The sequence below is a fragment of the Manis javanica genome, chromosome X, assembly GCF_040802235.1.
Source record: "Manis javanica isolate MJ-LG chromosome X, MJ_LKY, whole genome shotgun sequence".
In the NCBI taxonomy this organism is placed as follows: Eukaryota; Metazoa; Chordata; class Mammalia; order Pholidota; family Manidae; genus Manis; species Manis javanica.
Genome location: NC_133174.1, coordinates 140,176,079 through 140,197,453, shown reverse-complemented (window position 1 = coordinate 140,197,453; position 21,375 = coordinate 140,176,079). Strand labels below are relative to the sequence as shown.

At 47.1% G+C, this 21,375-nt stretch overlaps 1 protein-coding gene across 2 annotated transcripts in view; it reads left to right on the top strand.

Annotated features, from left to right (window-relative positions):
- Window positions 1–21,375, top strand: part of MECP2 (methyl-CpG binding protein 2) — a 65,915-nt gene that overhangs the window by 34,138 nt on the left and 10,402 nt on the right. The window contains exon 2 of one of the 2 annotated variants that reach the window (XM_017680145.3): window positions 20,476–20,826. In XM_017680145.3, coding sequence (XP_017535634.1) covers window positions 20,476–20,826 — 351 coding nt within the window. Of the gene's footprint in view, window positions 1–20,475; window positions 20,827–21,375 lie in introns of those variants that run through there. The other variant, XM_036991017.2, reaches the window with a different exon arrangement.

Here is a 21,375-nt window from a genome sequence, read left to right as displayed (position 1 = left end):
TTAATATTATTTGGGTAATGGACTGGTAAGGACAACTTGTAACAGCTCAAAGGCCCTTCTGGAAAAGTGGGTGAGGAAGGGTAGGAAGCACCACTGGTGCCCACTGTGAGCAAGGTTCATGGCAGACCCTGGCCTCCATCAAAGCCCAGTGCTTGACAAACGGAGGCTGTTCAGTGAATGAGTGAATGGATGAATGAATGCATGCTCAGGTGCAATTTCATAGGATTTGGGCAAGTCTGAAGTGTTTGGATTGGGAAAAACAGTTCAGCTGCAGATCACCATCCAATGAATCATCCTATAGGCTTGATGTCTCTGACTGGGCAGTGGGAATAATTATCTTGAGCTATGCCACAGTCACTTACTGTGATATTGTTAGAGTGCTTAGGCAGATTTTTAAATTTCCTTTTCAGTCTAGACTTGAATGCAGCAGTTCCTGTGGCTAACTTAACTACTAAGTTCACCACTAATGAACAAAGAATATGAATAGGAAATTCATAAAATAAGATATACAGGCAACCAGTGAAGATAGGAAAAGTTCTGCCTCAGTGATGATCAAAAAGACACAAATGAAAACAAAAAGGTGCCATTTTCACCTACCAAATTTGTAAAGATTAAAAGAAGAAAAAGAAAGAATGAGAAGATCTAGTGCCAGCTAATATTGGGATCTGCTTGTGCTTCACAGCTCACTACCCACTTCCTGAGCCAGCCTGCTAGTGCAGCCCAGTGAGGCCTTTCCTTGTCTGTGGGCATACTCAGATCTGCTGTTGAGCAGGTGACGCACACATGTGGTCCACAGCTCAGGAAGTGTGAACTCCAGTGACAGTCTGTGAGTGTCCCTGCTGATACCCAGGCCCCTTTGCAAGGAACAGCTGTTTACAGGGTCTTGTATGTGTCTGAGGGTTCTGTGCACATATACTCTCTTTGAAATCTATTTTTAATTTCCCTGTGCCTGCTTGGATCAGTGTGCTGAATGTATATTTTGGTCTGTTTTGTCTGCATGACTAAGTTTATTAGCATGAAGTTGTGTATATCTTTTTGTATGCCTCTGTAATATCTGTAGCTATGTCTCTGTTTTCATTCTGGTATTTACTTGTACCTTCTCCCTTTTTTCCTTGTCTTGGTAGAATTTTGTTGGTTTTATTCATCTTTCACAGAGTGAACCTGTAGGTATTATGGTCCTGTGTTACTGTGTGTCCACTTTCCAGTTCATTAAATTCTGCGTTCATCTTCAGTATATCTTTTACTTTCTTGGGGTACATTCTCTGGTTTTCTTCTCACTTCTTAAATTGCAAACTTAGCTCACTGATGTCCAACCTTCTTTTTCAAATTAAAGCATTCAAAGTTGACCTTCAAACTATTTCAGCTGCATCCAACTTGATTGCCCCGCTGCTGGGGAACGTGTGTCTCAGTCTCCTGCCATGCTAGCAGACCTATCAGTTTCTCCATGGACTTTGTCAATTTGGGCTTTATTATTTATTACAAGGACAGGTTTTCAGTTTTCAGGACAGTTTTATTTTCCTGGTGACTGTAACCCTGGGCACTGTGAAGTGACCCTCCTTCTGGCACACCTGGTAATGATACTGGTCAGCACTGCCACTTTTCACTTTCCTCCCTTCTGTGTTTTTATGGGTTAGATGTGGCTCTTAAAAATGGAAAATAGCTGGACTTTTTAAAAATCCACTCTGTTTCATCCATTAACATCTCCTTAATTACTGATGCATTTAGATTTGTTGGTACCATTTTATTTTGTGTGCATTCTGTTTTTTCCACATTTTCTGTTATTTTTTTCTCCTTTCTTGCCTTCTCTTGGAATGAGGTTTTTTGTTTTTATATTGTAGTAAGATACACCTAAAGTTTACCATCTTAACCATTTTTAAGTGTATAGTTCAGTGTCATTAAATACATTCACTTGGTGCTACATTCTCTTGGAATGAGTTTTAATTAGCGTCATGCAGTATACATAGTGCCGTACCCTGCTTTTTCATTTTCTAATTCACAATAGAACATAAACTTCCCCATTGTTTACAGACTAAGTATTTGTGTCCACCCAAAATTCATATGTTCACACACTGACCCCAAATAATATTTGGAGATGGGAGGTAATTAGGGTTAGATGAGATCATGAGAGTGGGACCCTCATGATGGGATTAGTATCCTTATAAGAAGAGACACCAGAGAGCTTGCTCTCTGTCCACCATGTGCCATGTGAGGACACAGTGAGAAGGCAGCCATCTGCAAGCCAGGAAGAGAGCCCTCACCAGACACTGAATGTGTGGACACCTTGAGCTTGGACTCCCTGCCTCCAGAACTTTGAGAAACAAATGTCTGTTGTTTAAGCTGTCCAGTCTGGTATTTCATTATGGCAGCCCCCGAAGACTTAAGACACCCATGTTGTGAAAAACAGTAAACATCCTTTGAAACCTGCCTTATGTTCCATCCCCAACTTAGTGTGCCTTGTCTTAACCTTCTGTCAACTTCCTACCGCTTGCCTCTGGATGCCCCATATTTTCTCTGCCATGCTTTCCCAATAAGTAGTTTATATTCACAGTCTCTACCTCCCTGTTGTCAGCCCCTGGGATCACCTCCCAACTAGGTCCTCTGCTTGCCCACCTCTATCATGTGCAGTCATTCTGGGCAGTCGAGTCATGGAGTCTACAACAGCCCATGAGCCAGGCTCATCCTTACCCACACACTGCAGGTGAAAACTTAGCAGACTCAAAGCATTTTTCTTGGTGGCTTCTCAGAGGCATGTGAAAATGTTCATTTCCTTTTTGCAGCTCTTTACTGGCAGAAACAGGAATTAAGTTGGACCAGGTCATGCCCTTTGACCCTCATCTCTTTGTCTCCCCTCCTGCACTGGGCCCTGTGGCACTTGTTACACTTCTCATTCAGTGGATAACATTCATAGGTCTGTCAGAACTATAGGATAAAGTCAGTTAACAGCAAAGGATGGAGGTCCTTGTTTTACCCCCAGAACTAAGACTTTTTTTTTGGTATCATTAATCTACAATTACATGAGTAATATTATGTTTACTAGACTCCCCCCATCATCAAGTCCCCCCTACATACCCCATTACAGTCAGCTAAGACTTTTTAATAGGAGACCTTTTTTTTGCATTCCTGAATTTATAAAGTAAGTCCACCTAAACCTAGAGGTGTCACATCAAACAGTGGAACTCAAAACTGAGCTCAACTAGCTCAGGTGCCACAGAATTTTTGTCCCACCAAATAATAGTTTCATGGATGTCTACACAATGGTTCCCTCAGCATGCCTCAATTTGACAGTTGATCCTGGGAGTACAGAGAACTCAAGGTCAAAGGGCATCTGCAGAAAAGGATCTTAAGTTGAATGAGGTATTATTAAGCAGTGAATGTCTCTGTTGGCTCCAGAAACCTCTGATCTTCCAGGAGATGGTTCTGTGGACCCTAGAGGTGTTGGCAGACATCTAAAATTAACCGGGCAGGACCTTCTCCACCCAGGCACTGTCCCATCTTCCTCTACCAGGGTGGCTGCTGAATCAGGAGCCTCCTGTCTCTCATGGTCAGTACAATCAGTCCACAGGTGAGTCTTTTGATTTCAGCTGACATCTCATAGGTGGCGAGAGAGAGCGCTAAAAAGTCTGAAGGAAATAAAACTTATTTTGCTTCATGTTAGAAAAAGGCCCGGGGGTGTATGTCCATGGTAGTTAAATTTTGACCACACAAGGCACTTGAAGGTATTTTTGTTTTTGTTCTCCCTCCCATTCTCCTCAACCCACTGCCTTCCCTACCACCCCCTGAATCCTCCAAAATAAGGTATACGATAGGTCAGAAGACCAAACAGCCAAACCCTGGGTCCTTTGGTCTCCATCGCAGTTGCAAGTAGTACCAGTCACACCAGGTGGAACCTGAGAGTCGCCCACCCTGCGTGTCACTGTTCCCATCCACGGACCCAGCCATCCCTGCCTGTTGTTCCTTTGTTTCTCCCACCTCTCTTCAGCCCTTTCTCCCCCAAACCTGGTTCAAGCACTCACCCCTCTCTAGGACTCCTACAGTCCTCGCCCACTCTCCTACATGTTTCTGTCTTCCACACAGTCCCCAGAGTCAAATTTCACTCTCTGCTTTAAACCTCAGAGTGGTACTCCTGACTTCAAACGGCATGAGGCCCCTAACGTGACCCCTGCCTCTTTCTGGCCTCTTCTCATACACACACCCACAGCAATACAGGACTGCTTTCATACTCCTGGTTGTGTCCATGGTTCCCCCGTGGCATTTCCTCCTGTTTGTTCTTGAAGACAGCTCAGATAGCTCTTACTGCAGAGCACTTCCAAAAGCCACCTGGAAGGTGCCCCATCCAGGTTAGATCCTCCTCTTGTGCTGCCGGTACCCTGTGGGTACCCCCATACCGAGAGCAGCCTGTCGATTGTCATGGCCCACATACCCCGGGGAGGAGGAGGAGCTGTGTCCTCTGTGTTCATGGTCCATGCTCTCAAAAGAAGTGTAATGTGACACTCCTACCGCTCAGCTTTCCAAGGCCACACGCTCCCTGTTGTGGGCCTGCTTGCCACCATGGACAGTCCCCCTCCATTGAGCATTCAGTGCCAGCCAGGCCTACAGTCTCTGTTTGTCTCTTTGTCCCAGTCCCTTCCATCCTATGGGTGACTTAAGTGTGCATGTAGATGGCCCTCCTAGCACCTGGCTCCCTATTTCCTGAATCGCCTCTGCTCCAGTGACTTTAGCCACCCACTGCCTCGGTCACAGTGTGGACTTTGTTGTCACTAGAAACTTCTCCACACACAGAACTCTGACAGACAGCTGTGCTGCTGATGAAGACTTTCGGTGCTCCTAGCTCTCAGGTTCCACGCTCCCCGGGACACTGTCAGTTTTCCCTCCCCTCATGAATCATGTCCATCACCATACAAACGTTTTAGAATTTCCCATCTTCCCTCAGTGCTCCCTCTTCAGCTCCTGCCTTGCTGTGTTACCCCTTTGGCCAAGTTCTTCAAGACTTGACTACTCCCTGTCACTCCTCTTCACCTCCCACTCTGCTCAGCCCACTCCACGGTGACCTTCTTCCCCACATTCCAGGGAGTAGTCTCGTCAACCCTCAACAGATATCCATGCTTCCATGGCCAGTAGCAAGTCTCCCTCTTGACATGGGTGTTCCCTCCTGAAAACCTTCCTTGTGTCTCTTCAGGGACACCACCCTTTCCTGGTGCAGCATACCTGGCTTAGTTGGTTCTATGTTCTTTGCCTACCTTACCACCCATCTGAGCCCCTCTCTGTGTTTGGAGGAACTCACGCCACTTTATGAGTTTGATGGGAGGCCAGGTGACCTGCAAAGCAGAAACTATTGATTATCTGGCCCTTTATAGAAAAAATGGCCTGAGCTCTGCATAAGAGTATGGGTGTGTGCCCAGGGCTCCACCAGTCAGACACACCAGCCAAGGAGAGTGGGTCAGCGGGAGGTGACCTCACTCAGCGTCAGGTCTGTTGGAAGAACAGGCTCCTGGGCCATTGCCACAGTGCGGATGGCCAGTGCTGCCCCCTGCCGGATGGCATAGGCAGTGCTGGCTGCCCTCTGCAAGCCTGACAGCAGGATTTGGAATGTTGTTTCTGGCCAGCTCGATTCAAATCTGTTCCTTCAACCCTCTGGATTCTCTGGCCACCCAATAGTCTTTTTTTCCTCAAGTTTTGTTACTGTGGTAAAATTCACATAACAGAATTTACCATTTGAATAATCTTTAAGTGTACAGTTCCATGGTACTAAGTATAAACATCACCATCTTCCATCTTCCAGTAGCCTATTAATCTCTGCCTTGGCTATGTAGGTCAGCTGAAGTTGGTCCCCATTGCTTACCACTGATAATCTGGACAGATACACCTGATTGTTCTTCTAGTGCCCCACTCCTCTTCCTCTGTCTTCTTTGCTGACTCTCCTTGTCACTAGAGCGTGGTCCACAGGTCCGAGGTGCCCTCAGCTCTTGCCTTGCTCTTAAGACCTCTGTGCTGAGGACTCCCAGATGGATGTCTGTCTAGCCTACCTCTCTCCCCTGAAATCCAGACTCAATATCTGCCTGCCTGTAAGACCTCTAGGTGGCAAAATAACTCGACATGAGAAACAAAAAATATGGAGGTCAGAACCCTTAATGTCCAGTGCTTCCCCTGCCCCTAGCGCACACATGCTCCCCACTGACAGCACCCAGACCAGCCACCGCATCACCTGCCTAGACTCTGCAGGAGAGCTGCATGCAGCAGGCATGGAGGTCATCTCATGGGTACCTGGCAGGGAGTGAAGTCAGCAGGCAGCTTCCAGCTGTCTCTTCCTTCAGACTCAGACTCAGCCCCAAGAGCCCCCTGAGGTCATGCCATATCCAGGACTGCACCCAGGTGACTGAGTTGGGTCACAAAACTAGTACCCTGCCAAGATTCCTCAAGGGAGGAACAACCTAAGACAGGCACAGTCGCAGGGGGGCCATCAGGTGAGAATTTGGGGATCAACAGAGGTGAGGCTCAGAACCTCACCCCCCCTGCTTTGAGAGAAATCTTCTGCATCCGTGGATGTTTTGCTGCCCTTGTCTAGCTTGGATTAATACTTAGTCCATAGGCACACACCTGATCATCTACATCTACCCTCTTACAGCACTAAACTATGTTTTCTACCTTTATCTTGCATCTACCTACCACTTCAGCATTTTATTAAAAATAAAAATAATAATAATAATAAAGGGAGACGTGGGATCAACATATAAATCAAGTACAAAAATCAAACGAATATTCATATTTGACCTGATTGTTTATAGGTCATAATGCGTGATCAAAACCGAAAGTTTCTGTGATGACTGCCCTTGTACTGTTCACCATGTAAGAACTTATTCACTATGTAAGAATTTGTTCACCATGTAAGAACTTGTTCGTTATGCTTCAGAAGATTGGAGACTGACGAGAATTAGGCTTGAGATGGATTAATGATTGTACATTGAGCATTGACCCCCCTATACTGAATTTTATTGTTGTTAACAACCATTTGATCAATAAATATGAGAGATGCCCTCTCAAAAATAAATAAATAAATAAATAAATAAATAAATAAATAAATAAATAAATAGTACCCTGCCATCTTTGCCCAAGGGAGGCCGGAGCTTTGTTGGGCATGCGTTATAATTGGCTTCTTCCTCTGCTCAGGTCCTCTTCCGCCCTCTTTCTCTCACAGGTGTCAGGCCCTAACAGACATATAGCACCCAAAACCATGAGCCCACCCTGCAACACCTCATGTGTCCCTGTTCCTTTGCCACTACCCCCCACTCTGCATCTTTTGAGTTTTTAAAACTGATCTGATCGTGTCACTCCCCTGAGAAAAACTCTCTGGGGCCTCACATCCCTCTCAGAATAAAATCCAAAGTCTGTTGCCTGGAAGCAGAGCCAGCTTCCTTGGGCATGCAACTTGTAAAATGCCCAGGGCTTAGAAGAACCACACTTGGTTTCATGCTGTACTGTGGCCATCTCAGAATTCTCCATTTTTAAACAAGAAGCCCAGAATTTTCGTTTTGCACTGTGCCCTGCAAATTATGTAGCCAGCCCTGTCTCATTTTCTCTGCCTTGCTCACTTGGCTCCAGCCCATCCCTGTTGCTTTTCCTGGAACATGCTAGGTTGTTCCTGGGGTCAGAGCCTTACCTCTTGTTGCTCCTTATGCCTGGGCCCACTTGCACAACCTGTACCCTTACCCCTTATTTCCTTCAGATTTGGATTCAGGCTTACCTCAGAGAGGCCTCTCCTAAGGATTGGGCCCCTGCCCTTCTCTCAGACCTCACCTCTGACCTCTTTGCTCTGTGCGTGTACACACAATGGCTGTGCCAGTTTTGAGCTGTGGCAGCCGGGCTCCCGAGCCTGTGCACTGAACTGCCTTGGAACTGCGTAGATATTACATACACCTGGTCTTCTGATAATTCCCCCTTGAAAGTTGTTACTTTTTTCCCTCTGTGTGCCTGAAGAATTCTTCCTTTATCCTTGAAGTTGAGGAAGTTGGCCAGAGTCTGTCTTGCTGTTGAGTGTTCTTCATCACATTTTCCTAGGAACACAGTGTGTTCATTTCAGGTCAGATCTCTTACGATGTGTCTTTGATGGCATCTTCTGTTGCATTTTTCAGGTTCCCTAATATGGGGACACAAATTGCCCTTAGGTTGGATTGTCTTTATCTGTCTTCCAGTGCCGTTGGCTTCGCTCTAATTGCTTTAGCTTTTGTCTTTTTCATCTGCATTCGTTGTTTGTTCAGTTTGGTTTTCAGCTAAGTATATTCTGTTTCTGGCTGGTTTTAAATGTATTTATTAGTTCCACAATGATGTGCTTTGGTCTGTAGTTTGTTTCTCTAGGTACAGAATTTTCCCTTTCATCTTACTGTGTTTTACCATCTCATCTTTAAACTCTTACTGAGAACATATTCTTACAAAGTTGTGAGGAATTTCCTTCTCTTCCTTGGTGGGAGCCTTTGCCTTTACTGAGCCATCTCCCTCCCTGTCTCTCCTTTTTCTCCTTTTGTCTTAATACGTTTGCAGAGTTACCATATCGTTCCTTGTTATTTGGGCTCAGGCCTGGTCGGCTCCATCCAGTCGTTCTATTTGCTTTGGTGCAGCAGGGGAGTCCTTGGCTCTCTCTCTTCCCAGTCTCTTGGCATCCTCTCACTGCTTTCCCCTCTGAGCTGTTATGGGCTTCTTATATCACATGGTCAGAGAAAAGTTGCACACTGGGGGAGCTGCAGCCACAGGTAGTCTTCAGCAGTATCTAGATTCTTCTCTGTCCTACGAATTATGTTAAATGTCTTACACTAAGGCTCACTCTAGCTGCTTGAGGGACATGTGTGCCATTCCCATAGGGGTGCTAAACGGGACACCTTGGGCTCCAAGTAATTCCCTGTATATACCCAAGATCAGTTGCTTCTCACAGAACCAGCCTGGCTTGCCGGGCACTTGACTTGTTTCTCCTACACCTCCCAGCAGGAGAATCCGTCGTTCCTGGGCCTAGGTGGAAAAAGTTATGTACTCCTACCCAGTTGCTGCTCTCCAGCTTCTGGTGGAGAGGTCTCAAGGTGCTGTCAGCTCCCCACAGTGTCATCTGTGTTGGGGCGGGGCAGGAGCTCGGTCTTGCTGCTGCTTTGTCCTCTGGACATTTCCTAGGCTACAGAGTTGCGAAACATACTGCAGCTCCTTTGATGGGTTCTTCCCTTCACACTCCTCCTCCCACCTTTGTTTCTCATTTTATTAGGAATTGGGAGAGAGCAGTTCTGTGAGAAGTTGGAACCTACCATTTGAACCTAATTATCTCATCCATGTGGAATCAGTTCTGTTGTGTGGCTTGTGATGCAGTGGTCACAAGAGGCAAGTTACAGCCCTGCTCCCCAATCCTTCCTCTGGCTGTTCGCAAATGCTTATTCTAGGTATTCTAGGTAAAGGTCAGGCTCAGACAGGGTTTCTGGTAGGATCGCACCTAGAAAGACAGTATTCAATTTTCCTATTATGTTTTCTACCCAGTGAGTGTTTGTGCACAGGAAAGTGATTGGCAGACATTTGTCTTGCCACCAGATGTGCTACTTACTTTTTAGCCAGTTTCCAGAGTTGTTTCTGGGGTAGAGATTTAGTCCCTGCTGCTTCCTGGTGGGTTTGAACCCCTGTCATTAGAAACTGGAGTGGGGTTGGGGGTCCAGGGTGCTGCAGGGAAGTCTCTGGGACAAGTGGAATCTCCATCCATATCTGGAGTACAGCAGCTCCTCCCTGACCCTCCCCTGCTCTCAGCAGTACCCAGGGAAACCCCTCAGTCTCCATGTAGGACACTGGTGGGCTTCCAGGCCATTCCATCTGCTGCAAGCAAACTGCATTTTAGCCAGCCTGGCTCCCAGGTCCTGATGTTCTGACCTTGAAGATTTCCTAGGGTTCTGTTGAGGACTCCTGTCCCCAGGCCTTCCTGGCAGGTCCCTCCTTTGATCACGTGCTTGAGTGTGGCACTTCTCTCACATCCACCCCAGCAGGCACAATATTGAAAACACAGGCATTCACTTCAAGTTAGTTACGAGGTATTTAAACAAAGTGAGCTGGCCCTTATGCAGAGTTCTCTCTTCCATTACTAGAGATCTCCTTTATGCCCTTTTTTCCCCAAAAATATGTTGTCTCAGTGTTGAAAATTAATTTGGGCAAATATTCTATGTATCTTCGGTAAAAACAGCCAACACTTTGATGAAGTCTATAGACGTAGTTACACAAAGTATACAAATGTATGAAGAAAATGGTATCCACAGAAAACTAGGGGAAGTAGCAGCCATGGGAATGTTTTGCTAGGGACCAAAAAGCCAGGCATACTGTAAACACCTGTGGAGACTGGCTGTTGGAACCTTGCAGATTGGGTATTTGTTTGAAGGCTCTGCCAGCTTTGCCCTGGCAAGTGTCCAACCACCTTGAGCGCTCTGTGGGGTGTAGGAGCAAAGGCACTGTGGAACATTGTGGAAGAGAAGTTGCTAGATGCGGAAGCTAGAGAATGAAGAGCGAATCCTAGTAATGTAGGCTTTCCAGGGGAAGGGACAAAATAGCAAAAACATAAGTAATAAGGATTGGGCTCTTGGTTTTCTCCCATTCTCACCTCGTTTGGCCAGCTCCCTCTGCATGTGCCTTCATGGGGTCAGTTCGTGGTGAAGCCACTCTGCTTGGGCTCCAGATGTGGCCCACAGCTTCATCAGCTTTACCACCCTGGGCCCGATCCTTCCCCCACCCCTAGCAAGCCCACATCATCCAGTCTCAATGTCACTGTCACATCCATATTCAGGAGCTCTCCCCTGCTCCTGCTCCTTGATGGGTCTCCCCTAGCTCCCAGTATCTCTCCTTTGGCAACATTCATCAGAGTTGCTGCCGTTTCATTATTGACTGTCTGCTTGGAAGACTGTTTGTAGCAGGATAAAGAGAAGAAATCGATGCAGATAGAAAGCATGTCTTCTTGCTGTAGCACTCCTGGCCCTACCACAGCTCGTGCACGATACCTAGAGGTGCTTGACAAGTGGTAGCTGCTGAATGAGTGAATAGGTGAAATGAAATACCCCATACAACTTCCAACATTCCTGCTTTGAAGGCTTGTTTAGAGCAAACATTCCAGAGTGGAAGCAGTTTCTACCATCCCACTTTACTCCTATCTAGTTCCAGAACATTTTCATCACCGCCAAAGGAAACCCCATGAAAAACAGCCTGGCATTTCCTCAAAAGGTTAAACATTGAGTTCCCATGTGACCGAGTGGTTACAGTCTAGGTATAGACCCAAGAGAATTGAAAACATAAGTCCTTGTAAAAACTTGTACACAACTGTTTGTAGCAGCTAAAAGGTGGGAACAACCCAGATGTCCATCAACAGATGAATGGACCAACAAAGTGGTGTTTCCATACAATGGAGTGTTAACTAAGTCATAAGAAGGAATGACTTTCAAAAAAAAAAGGAATGATGGAATGATGTTCAGATAAATACTACAACATGGATGAGCCTTGACAAGGTTATGCTGAGTGAAAGGACCCAGTTACAAAAGGCCATATAGTGTGTGATTCCATTTATATGAAGTATCCAGAATAAGCAAATCCATAGTGACAGAAAGCAGATTCGTGATTGCCAGGGGCTGAGAATAAGGGTGATAAGGGGGAATGACTGCTTAATGGGCGTGGCGTTTCCTCCAGGGGCGATGAAATGTTCTGGAACTATAGGTAGTGGCTATGGTTTGTACAACATTGTGAATGTACTAAGTGCTACTAATGGTAAATTTTATATGTGTTCTGCCACAAACAAAAAAAGATGGCTCAAATGCCCTCAGAATATTTGGCAAACAGCCTTCAACTTGGCTAAATGCCTAGTCATTAAATTTCTTGAACTAAATTCCTTTCTGACTGTCATGGTTACCGTGTCCTGGGCTTCAGAGATGCCATTTCAGGTCAGCTTGGTCCAGTCTAGCATGTATCAGCCTAGCTCCCCATGCTGGCCTCTTTGGGATGGATGGCAGTGCCAGTTGCCTGGGCTCTGTGCCTGCAGCCAGACAGGCTTGCTTGGAGACAACTGGGTTGTGAGCAGTGCATAGGCATCGTAAAACCTACGTTTACATTTAGGGTAATTGGTGAAGTCAGCTGCCTTTTTAGTGAGGTGTTAGAAAGATTGGAATATGATTCACATACCATGAAATTCACCCATTGAAAGTGTGCAATTCAGTGGCATTTAATAGATTCACAGTGTTGTGCAACCATTACCTCTATTTAGTTCCAGAATATTTTCATCACCCCTTAAAAATCCCTGTACCCGTTAGGAGCCAATCCCTGTTACCCACTACCCCCCAGCCCATGGCAGTGACTAATCTGCTTTCTGTCTCTGTGGATTTGCCTATTCTGGACATTTCATATAAATGGAATCATACAGTATGTGTTTTTTTGTGACTAGTTTATTTCACTTATCATAGTATTCTCAAGGTTCATTCGTGCTACAGCATGTGTCAGAATTTCCTTCTCTTTTTAAGGCTGAATAACATTTCATTGTATGAAGAGACTACACCTTGTTTCTCCATTCATCTGTTCATGGACACTTGAGTTGCTTTCTGCCTTTTGGCTGCTGTGACTCCATGCTGCTATGAACATGGGTGTGCAAGTATCTGTTGGAGTCCCTGTTTTTGGTTGTCTTGTGTCTATACCTAGGAGTGGAATTGCTCGGTTATATGGGAACTCCATATTTAAACGTTTGAGGAGCTCCCTGACTGTTTCTCCACAGTGGCAGTGTTTGTTTAAACCTGCTTTTCCTTCCCCATGTGTGGTGCACTCATGCTGTAAAGATGAGACTTACTGTATGGCGCTGATGGCCTTCATTTGGGGAAGGAACTGCCTTTGGGTGGCAAGTATAGTGTTTTATTTCGCTTTTCAAAACGTAGATGGTTTCTTGCATCTTCTAAAGATTGAGGTATTAAAAAAAGCACATTGAATGCAGAGCAGGGCCGCTGAACTTCAGGTTCTGCCACTGTAGCCTTAAAGCTGAACACCATTTCCCCTTTTGCTCCCCAGAGACCACTGAGACTCTCTTCTGGTGCCAGTTTGATTTCTCTCAGATCTTTAAAGGGGCTGAAGCTGGCGTCTCAAAGTGCTGCTGCCTTTATTAATTTGTGCAGCGAAACCTCCTTGATTCTGTGATTCTGCAGCTCATACTGGAGGTAGAAAGAATTGGAAGCACCGAGTGAATGACACGTCAGGATGGAAGCAGCTACTGCAAGGAGGCCATTTCTCGCCTCTGGTCCCTAGCTGTTCACCTGGGAAAGTAGCTGCCACCCTGCCCTTACAGTTGGCGGCCTCATGAGACTTGGGCTCCTTCTGCAGCTCCATGGGATGGATGACTGACAATGACAGGTGCTGAGAAATGCTGTCTCCCTAACTAACTTGGGAAAGGTCAAGATATTGCTGTGGCTCTGGGTGGTTCCTTGGAGTTCACTCTGGATGGGGCTGGATTCCCATTCAAGGGAAAACACCTTTCAGCTGCTGCTTTCACCTGGTTTTATGGCCCTTTTTGTTTTCTTTTTACATCTGAAAGACTTGGGGATTGAGTAGTCCCTCCTCAGCCACAGTTGTCTGGCCACTTGTATCTGCCAGCTGTTGGTTGCTTGCTCCCCTCTAATGTACAGGAGCCTTGAGTCAAATGAGCGCCAGATAACAGCCTCCCCGGGCTGCCTTCTGCAGGATATTGCTTTCATTATGAAAACACATGGAGTTCTAGCCATTAGACCCCTCAGAATACAATGATTTGGTCCCGGAACAAAATTCCTGCAACTGTAATTTTCCTTCACTAGATCCAAGGAAGGATTTGATCTAATGTTTGTGTTTGAGCAGCAGAATCACTGGATGATGTTTTATCAGTCCAGAGCCTTCTCTCATGCTTCATAGGTATTTAAGATTTGTGAACGCCTTACTGCTTCAATGTGACATGTGAATTCCTGAAAAAAAAAATCCTGTTCTACAAAATAGCACAATAAAAAAATAAGAGTTTTTATGGGAAAAACTGGGCTGGGGAAGACCATAGCAAACCTGTGTGATTTGGTACCTAGAGCTTTCTAACAAAGCAGTGACAGTTCTGGTTAAAAGACACCAACCAGGTCATACTCAAGTCTCCATGGCATCTGCACCCAGCATCACCATCAGCCAGCCCTTTCTTGCATAACTCTCAGATTTGTGCCCAGGTGAGCTGTTCTTTCAGCATTAAAAGTCAGGTCCTGGGCAAGGCTGCCTTCAGCAATTTTTTTTTTAACATCCTTCAGCAATTTTTTTTTAACATGGGAAAATATCCTGACACCTTCATTCATACTCACACCTTCATCATACAGACCGCAACATGGTATAAAACATTGTGGTTCTTTGAGCCACTAAGGGAAGGCACTTCTGCAAGGCTTCCTGCTTTTTCTCATTATATATTCATGTAACATGAAGGTGTTCTCTTCAGTTGTTAGAAAGCTTGCCTGAAACTGCTTCAAAATATTACTGTCAATTAGCACACCTTCGAATTGTATTGATGTCATTGCCCCTTTTTAAACATGCTGCCATGCAAGCAGTGCATTTACTATTTGAGGCTTAGTCGCAATCGCCATCACATTGTGCACCTAAGCACTTAAGCATGGCTCTCCTCAGAGCGCGTGAGCCAGTTATGACACTCGGGGAATTTAGTGTGACGCTAACATGGAACCCTGTTCACACTCCCCAAGAGTCCCATTGCTGCCCTGTTCTATGCCTTCGAACCCAGGAGCCAGAGCAGGATTGTGGGTTGCTTTCGGTGGTTACGTCTTCAGGCTCCTTTGACTAGGAGCAGTTCCTAGCCCTTGTTTTTCATGCCACAGATCATTTTGAAGAGTCCAGTCCTGCTGTTGTGTGGAATGCTCCTCTCCTTGGACTCTTCTGGTTATCTCCTCATGGCCTCAGTCACCCCTTCTATAGGATGGGGCACTTTTTGCAGCCCAGCCCTGGTCAGTGGTGCTCAGTTTGATTGCTCATTAAGGGGAACCTGCCAGATTTCTCTATTGAGCAAGACCTCTTCCCTTCCCTCCCCTCCCCTCCCTCCCCTCCCCTCTCCTCCCCTCCCCTTCCCTTCCTCTTTAGCCCATGTATTCCTTGCTTTCTTGCTAGCTTGTGAGTGCAGGTAAGACTTTTTAAACACCATGTTCTATAGCATCTTCTAGAAGATGTTCAATCCAACATTTTCAGTAGTTCCAGCAGGTGGAATATCTGCAACTCTGATCACCTTATTGCTGGAACCATCCTCCCAGTGTAGCCATCCTCCATACTGCTTCCTTCTTGACTCCTCCCTCCTTGTCACTGTAGGCATCACTGTGCTTCTGGGAGTGCATGACAGTAATGCTGAGGCTGGCCTTGCCTCCTGCCGACCGTAACCACCAGTGGCCAGCAGGCTGCAGGTAGCACCCAACTCATCATTTATTCACTTACTCAGAATCTGTTTGCCTTGGATGCTAAGCTAGTACCTGCTCCTTGAAGCTAATGGCCAGAGGGATACAGCCATCAAAAGAGGCAGAGGTAGTCCAGCATTTGGGTTCTGACTGTCACTTGGCACTCGATTATGAAGTGCTGCTCCCATGCCCAGCACTGTACGTTGAGCCAGGAGATGAAAGTAAGGAATGCGCATGCATTGTCTGGGGAGGGGACAGGTTGACCCACCCCATGGTGTTATTTGAAGTACTCTCGGGGGCCTAGGGTGCTCCTGCTCATGGGAGGGGAAGGCAGGAGCAGGGAAGACTTTTCAGAAGTGCCGTCTTAACTGCACCCTAATGAAGACTGGAAGAGAGGGCCAGCACAGAGCTGCTGGTTGCACAGGGTGTTAGTCACCTCCCCCACGTGGGAGGAGTATCAGAGTGGTGTAGGGACGGGGCTGTTGATGTTGCTGCCTCAGCCCTAAAAACCCAGCTCAGGCCTTCTTCCTCCAGGGAATCCCCATCTCTTGGCTTCCCCTGTGCCTGGAACAAGAGAGGAGGTCACTGTTTGTTTGTTAACTGTTTGTGTCCGTGTGTGTCCTGTCTCCACACACACTTAAACTGGAAGCTCTTAAAGGCCAAAGGATGATGCTAACCCTGCCCTGGTGTCTCAGCTCTTAGTAGAGTCTGGCTCCTGGCAAGGGCAGTTGATGAACACATGTTGACTCAGCTGTGACCCGACACAAGTTCCCTTGTCTAGTTATACTTCCTTTTCTTTTTATCTGTATGTAGGGAAAATGGAAATTCCATGGCCAGATTCCCCCCTGATCTTAAACTCACCCATTGTATAGGTATAAAGAGGTAATACTTAGCCTGCTGCCCAGGTGCCTACTTGCATACCCATTAGCAGTAAGCTGTTCAAAGCCGATGTTACTTTTTAAGAAGAGTTCCACACTGTGCTAAGGGCAGAGGGAAGCAGAAGAGCCCCGTGCCAGGAAGAGAGAGGAAGTCCAGAGGAGAGAGCAGGAGGGAGCGCAGAGGAGCCCCAAGCGGCAGAGGGCAGTGCCTGGGCAGAGGCTGGGGTGCGGAGCAGAGACAGGGATGGGCTTGCTGCTTGTAGAGAGCCAGGTGACCGCCATGAGAATAAAGCTCAGTGTGAGCCCCTTTTTACTCCCAACATTCATGGGTCTCAGTGAATCCAAAGTGAACTTGCCTGGAGCTACACTCTAACACTGCACATTTTTCCGAGGATATTCCCAACTCTAAAATTTATGAACTTGTGAACTAGGTGGTCACAAGTGCTCTCCTCATACTCATGTCGATTGTGCATGCGTGTGTATCTGTGTTTGCACACACATGTATATATGGTTTGATTCAGAGGAGGATGAAGACAGCTGTTTGGTTTCTTTGAAAAAGTGTGTTTCAGCAAACCCTGTAAACCTCCTGGTCAGTTGAGGGGGTCAGTCTTGGGAAGGTACCTGGCACCCCAACCTGGCCTCCTCCCTTGAGTCACCCTGGGATTGAGCAGGCAGCTGGGACAACGCTTACCTCATTTGGATTACCTGTTTTGCATCCTTTTTACCTCCAGTACACACACCCAGCATAGTGGCTTCCAGGCTACTTCTGTTTTTTTTGATGGGCATTTGTTATTTTTTAAGTAGAGAAGTAGCAGTCAGAAAAGAGTAGAAAACAAAGCCCTGTGTGCTCCTCAGTGCACAGAATTGAAAACCATCATATTGTCATAGTTGCTTCAAGTAATTTCAGTTTGAAAACTAGAATATAACAGAGTTAAAGGACCTCTTATTACCCATCTTCAATGCTGTTAAAAAGTTCATTTAATGTACACTCAGAAATGATTAAAAAGGTAAATTTTGTCATTTTTTTATCACAATAAAAAAACTTAAAAAGACACACAGCACTTCATTTAGGCCCAAGTCAGAGTCTGGGCACAGGTGGACAGCTGGGTCTCCCCCACTTTGTAGCCAGTAGCCAAAGGACTATGTTCTTTCCTTGATCTTCTAACTGTGGCTGAACTTCTAAATTCTATGTAGCTGTAACCCCCACACACCCACTCCTAGCCCAGGCTTCCCCATCCTCAGTCAGTGACACCACCATCCTCCCAGACATTGGCCATGGCTCTTAACTTGTCCCTGCCCCTTACCTCTACACCAGTCTGTCAACCAGCTCTGTCATTCCACCTCCTGGTCAGGTCCCAGATCCTCCACTGTCCCCACCAGAGCTGTGCTGAGACTGCAGCGAGAGGCTTCTGAGGTCCTTCCTGGACCACTGCTCAAAACTCTCTGGTAATTTCCATCACATTCAGAGTAAGACCCATCACAGACCTCCACATCTCCCACCTTGAGTCCTCTCTGCTGCCTGGAACCTTCTTCCCCTACATGTGGCTTGTCCCCTCATTTCCTTTAGGTCTTTCTCTATTTTTTCCCCTAATATCACCATGTGAAATTTTCTTCATTGTATTCTAATAGGTTCATTCTTTTGGACATTCATCTGGTCACAGTGTTGCCCAATGCAAGGAGCCCTTTCAGCAGGTGCCTGTGTCTTCATGACCCTCTAAGTGCCCCCCTACCTTGCTTGCTGCCCTCATAGGCCACCGCAGAGACAGAACCATCTGCTTCTCCCAGGGGTTAGCCTGGTTCCCCTCTGTGGATACTAGGCATATTCCCTGCCCTTGGGATGCCATCATTGGCCTTAGGATATGTCCCTCTAAGGGTATGTGGTCAAGGCATTTGAAATAAACCTTTCCTCTGTGGTATATTATCAATGTGTTTAAAGTAAATTTTGCATTCAATGTAATGGGGTTTTGTTACCTTTTGGTGGTTTTTTTTTTTGGTTATGTTAACTTTTGTATGATTCAGAGAGGTCTCACCCCATGCCCCATGCCTGCACCTCACCTGTACCTGCCTACTTCATGCCAGGAACCAGTTCGATTCTTTCTGCTACATGCTTCCTAAAGTTCTCTTCTTTCTCACACAAATGGCAGCCTGTAATCTACAGATTCATGTCACAGTAGATCCCTTCTCCAGCTGAACTGCTGTTCATTCTATGGGCATGTTGTCTCCATTCAGCAGGTCCCTCATGGCAACTGTCTGAGTTGTCTACAGGCTAGTGAAAGTAATGCCAGAAATGCCAAGAACATCTTGTGTCTGTTGTTTTGCATTTCTGAAGATGTCTCTTCAGGGTAGTTTTCTAGAAGGGATTGCCTTCAATGGCATTGACACTCTTCATTGTACCTAAGAGGCATTCCTGGGGCATGTGGTTTGTATTCATGGTGGTTCATGTATTTGGGGAATACATGTGAGAGTTGTGAAGAAGCCAGGCCTTTTCCATTGGAGCAGTGTTTTTCTCTCATGATGGGTCTGTTCCAGGGAGCAGCCCTGGCCTTTGGCAGTGCCCCTGTGGACCAGGTGGCAGAGGGTATTCCAGTCTGTCCACTACTCTGATGCTGGCAAGCTCCCCATCTCCCCTCCATGACAGTGGGTCACAGGCCACACCTAGCTCCCCAGGGCTTTTGCTTATTTTCCACTGAGAGGCTTAGACTAGGAGAACTGGGAAAGGAAGCTATGCTGGAAAAGGTTAGGGACATCTGCTTTACATCAAGGAAAGGTCACCTGCAGGCCATGGGCTGAATCTGGGTGACCCGGCAGCCGTGCTCTGAGCCCTGAACTGGAGAAAGGTCTGTAATAGGGAGGGACTCAGGGGCAAGCCTTGGGGCTAGTATGTGTCTTCACTGTGACCTATCTCTTCATGTGTGACAGGATCTGTGTCCTCACGGCACTGAGTGAGTCCTAGTGCTGACCCGCCTTTGGTGACTTACCCTCGTCATTCAGGTCTGGTTCCAGTGCATATATGGTGTCTCCAAGGTGTGGACAAGAAGGGGAAGTCCCTTGGGGGTAGTGGCCAGTACTGATGTGAGCCATGTGGGACAGGGTAGCACAAGGACTGAGGTACAGAGGACAACAGTAGTCTTGTTCTTCTGCAGAATGAACTGCTAACTGAGGGACTAACATACAACTGATCAGAAGCCCACCGTTCTTTCCAAATCTCCCCTGGCCAGGGTTGTGTTCTTGCCCTCTTAGCCCAGCCACAAGAGCATCATGACCAGACTCTGATGCCAGGGTCCAGGGCCTCAGGGTGACCATTTCTGAAGTACACAAGGAAGGGACCCTACATGGCAGAACCAAAATGTAAGGAAGGAGCCACTCCATCAGCATGAAAGAATGGGGATGCACCACCCCAAAATGAGGGTGCTTTTTCCTCCCATTGCCCAAGGCTCAAGTGTTGTAAGGGTGTGTCCGGCGATAAAGACTCACCCATCCTGGGACCGCCCTTCATCTTCTACCAGAAACTCTAGGCATCAGTTGCTGGTTGTACAAGTTAGTATTTACATAGGGCATTTGTGACTTTTCTCCCTCTGAGGTGTTGGTACCCACTATTGAGGTGTGGAAACTGAGGCATGGGATGTTGAGGTCACTTGCTCAGGCCAAACCTGTGTGTTCTTTCCACAGGGCTGCACCGCATGTGCCCTCCCAAGGGGGTAGTGTGGGGCTGTGTTCCCATCAGCAGGTTGTGCTCTCACCCATGGCTGTTTTATACTGAGAGCACATCTAAGAAAACCCTATGTACAGAAGCTATAGTAACACCAAGGCCAGGCCTTTGTGAAGAGGAGCACCACCCCATTGTGGGCGGGAGGCTCCCTCTCCAGCAGTTCAGGGCGTCTTATCAGCTGTGAGCCCAAGGCAGTGTGCTCAGAAACCACACCATGTTTCTACTCAGAAAAATGTCACCTGTGCATGCTGCTTACTCTCCTGCACCCTAGGAATGGGACTCAGGGTGGCCACAGTGCAAGTTGGCTGCAGTTGGCCAGCAGCAGCAGCAGCCCAAAGCCCCTGAAGAAATCCAGGAAGGGGAAGGGCTTCAAGGTTGAGGCAAGCCCTAGCAGGGAGCCCCTTTTCCCACTGCTCACATTTTCTGCAAACTGGTGTGTTCTCTGTGATACTGACATACTTCTTTAATGCTTCAGGGAAGAAAAGTCAGAAGACCAGGATCTCCAGGGCCTCAAGGACAAACCCCTGAAGTATAAAAAGGTGAAGAAGGATAAGAAAGAAGATAAAGAGGGCAAGCATGAGTCCCTGCAGCCACCAGCCCACCACTCAGCTGAACCAGCAGAGGCAGGCAAAGCGGAGACCTCAGAAGGGTCGGGCTCAGCCCCAGCCGCCCCAGAAGCTTCTGCCTCCCCCAAACAGCGGCGCTCCATCATTCGTGACAGGGGACCCATGTATGATGACCCCACTCTGCCTGAAGGTTGGACCCGAAAGCTTAAGCAAAGGAAATCTGGCCGCTCCGCTGGGAAGTATGATGTGTATTTAATCAAGTAAGTAAGGGAAGTAAGGGCAATGCCTGTCTTTACAAAGTGCGGAGGGCCAGGTGAACAGAAGGTCGGGCAAGTGCTAAGAAACTGATGGGGAGCCCTTGGAGGGGCAGCTCTTTGCTGCCTGTTGATCAGAAAATGGGTGAGCGTAACCCCACTTTCCCACCTTGGGTTGCAGGGGCTTCAGTAATGAACACCGCTTGGAGGTGTGACCAGGTATGTTTGGAACAACTCTGTACAGAGGTCAGTGCCCTGAGTGAGACATGCACAGGGTTGCACAGTGTGACTTTACCCTGCCAGCCCTTGGGGCCTTGTCTGGAGATGGAATGCAGGAGGGCCTATCCAGGGCCACAGTGAGGATGCCGCTGGAGAGGTTACTGCACAAGGCCCTGCACAGGCTGGACCCAGAGCAGAGGCCACGGGGCCCCCCATGTGTGGTGCCCTGGGCTCAGGAGGCAAGTGAAGCTCTCCGGGCTTCCTGCCATTTTCCAGCTGGAGAGCATCTAGCCAAGAGGCTCTTCTCAGAACCTGTCAACCACTTCTTTCTGGGAG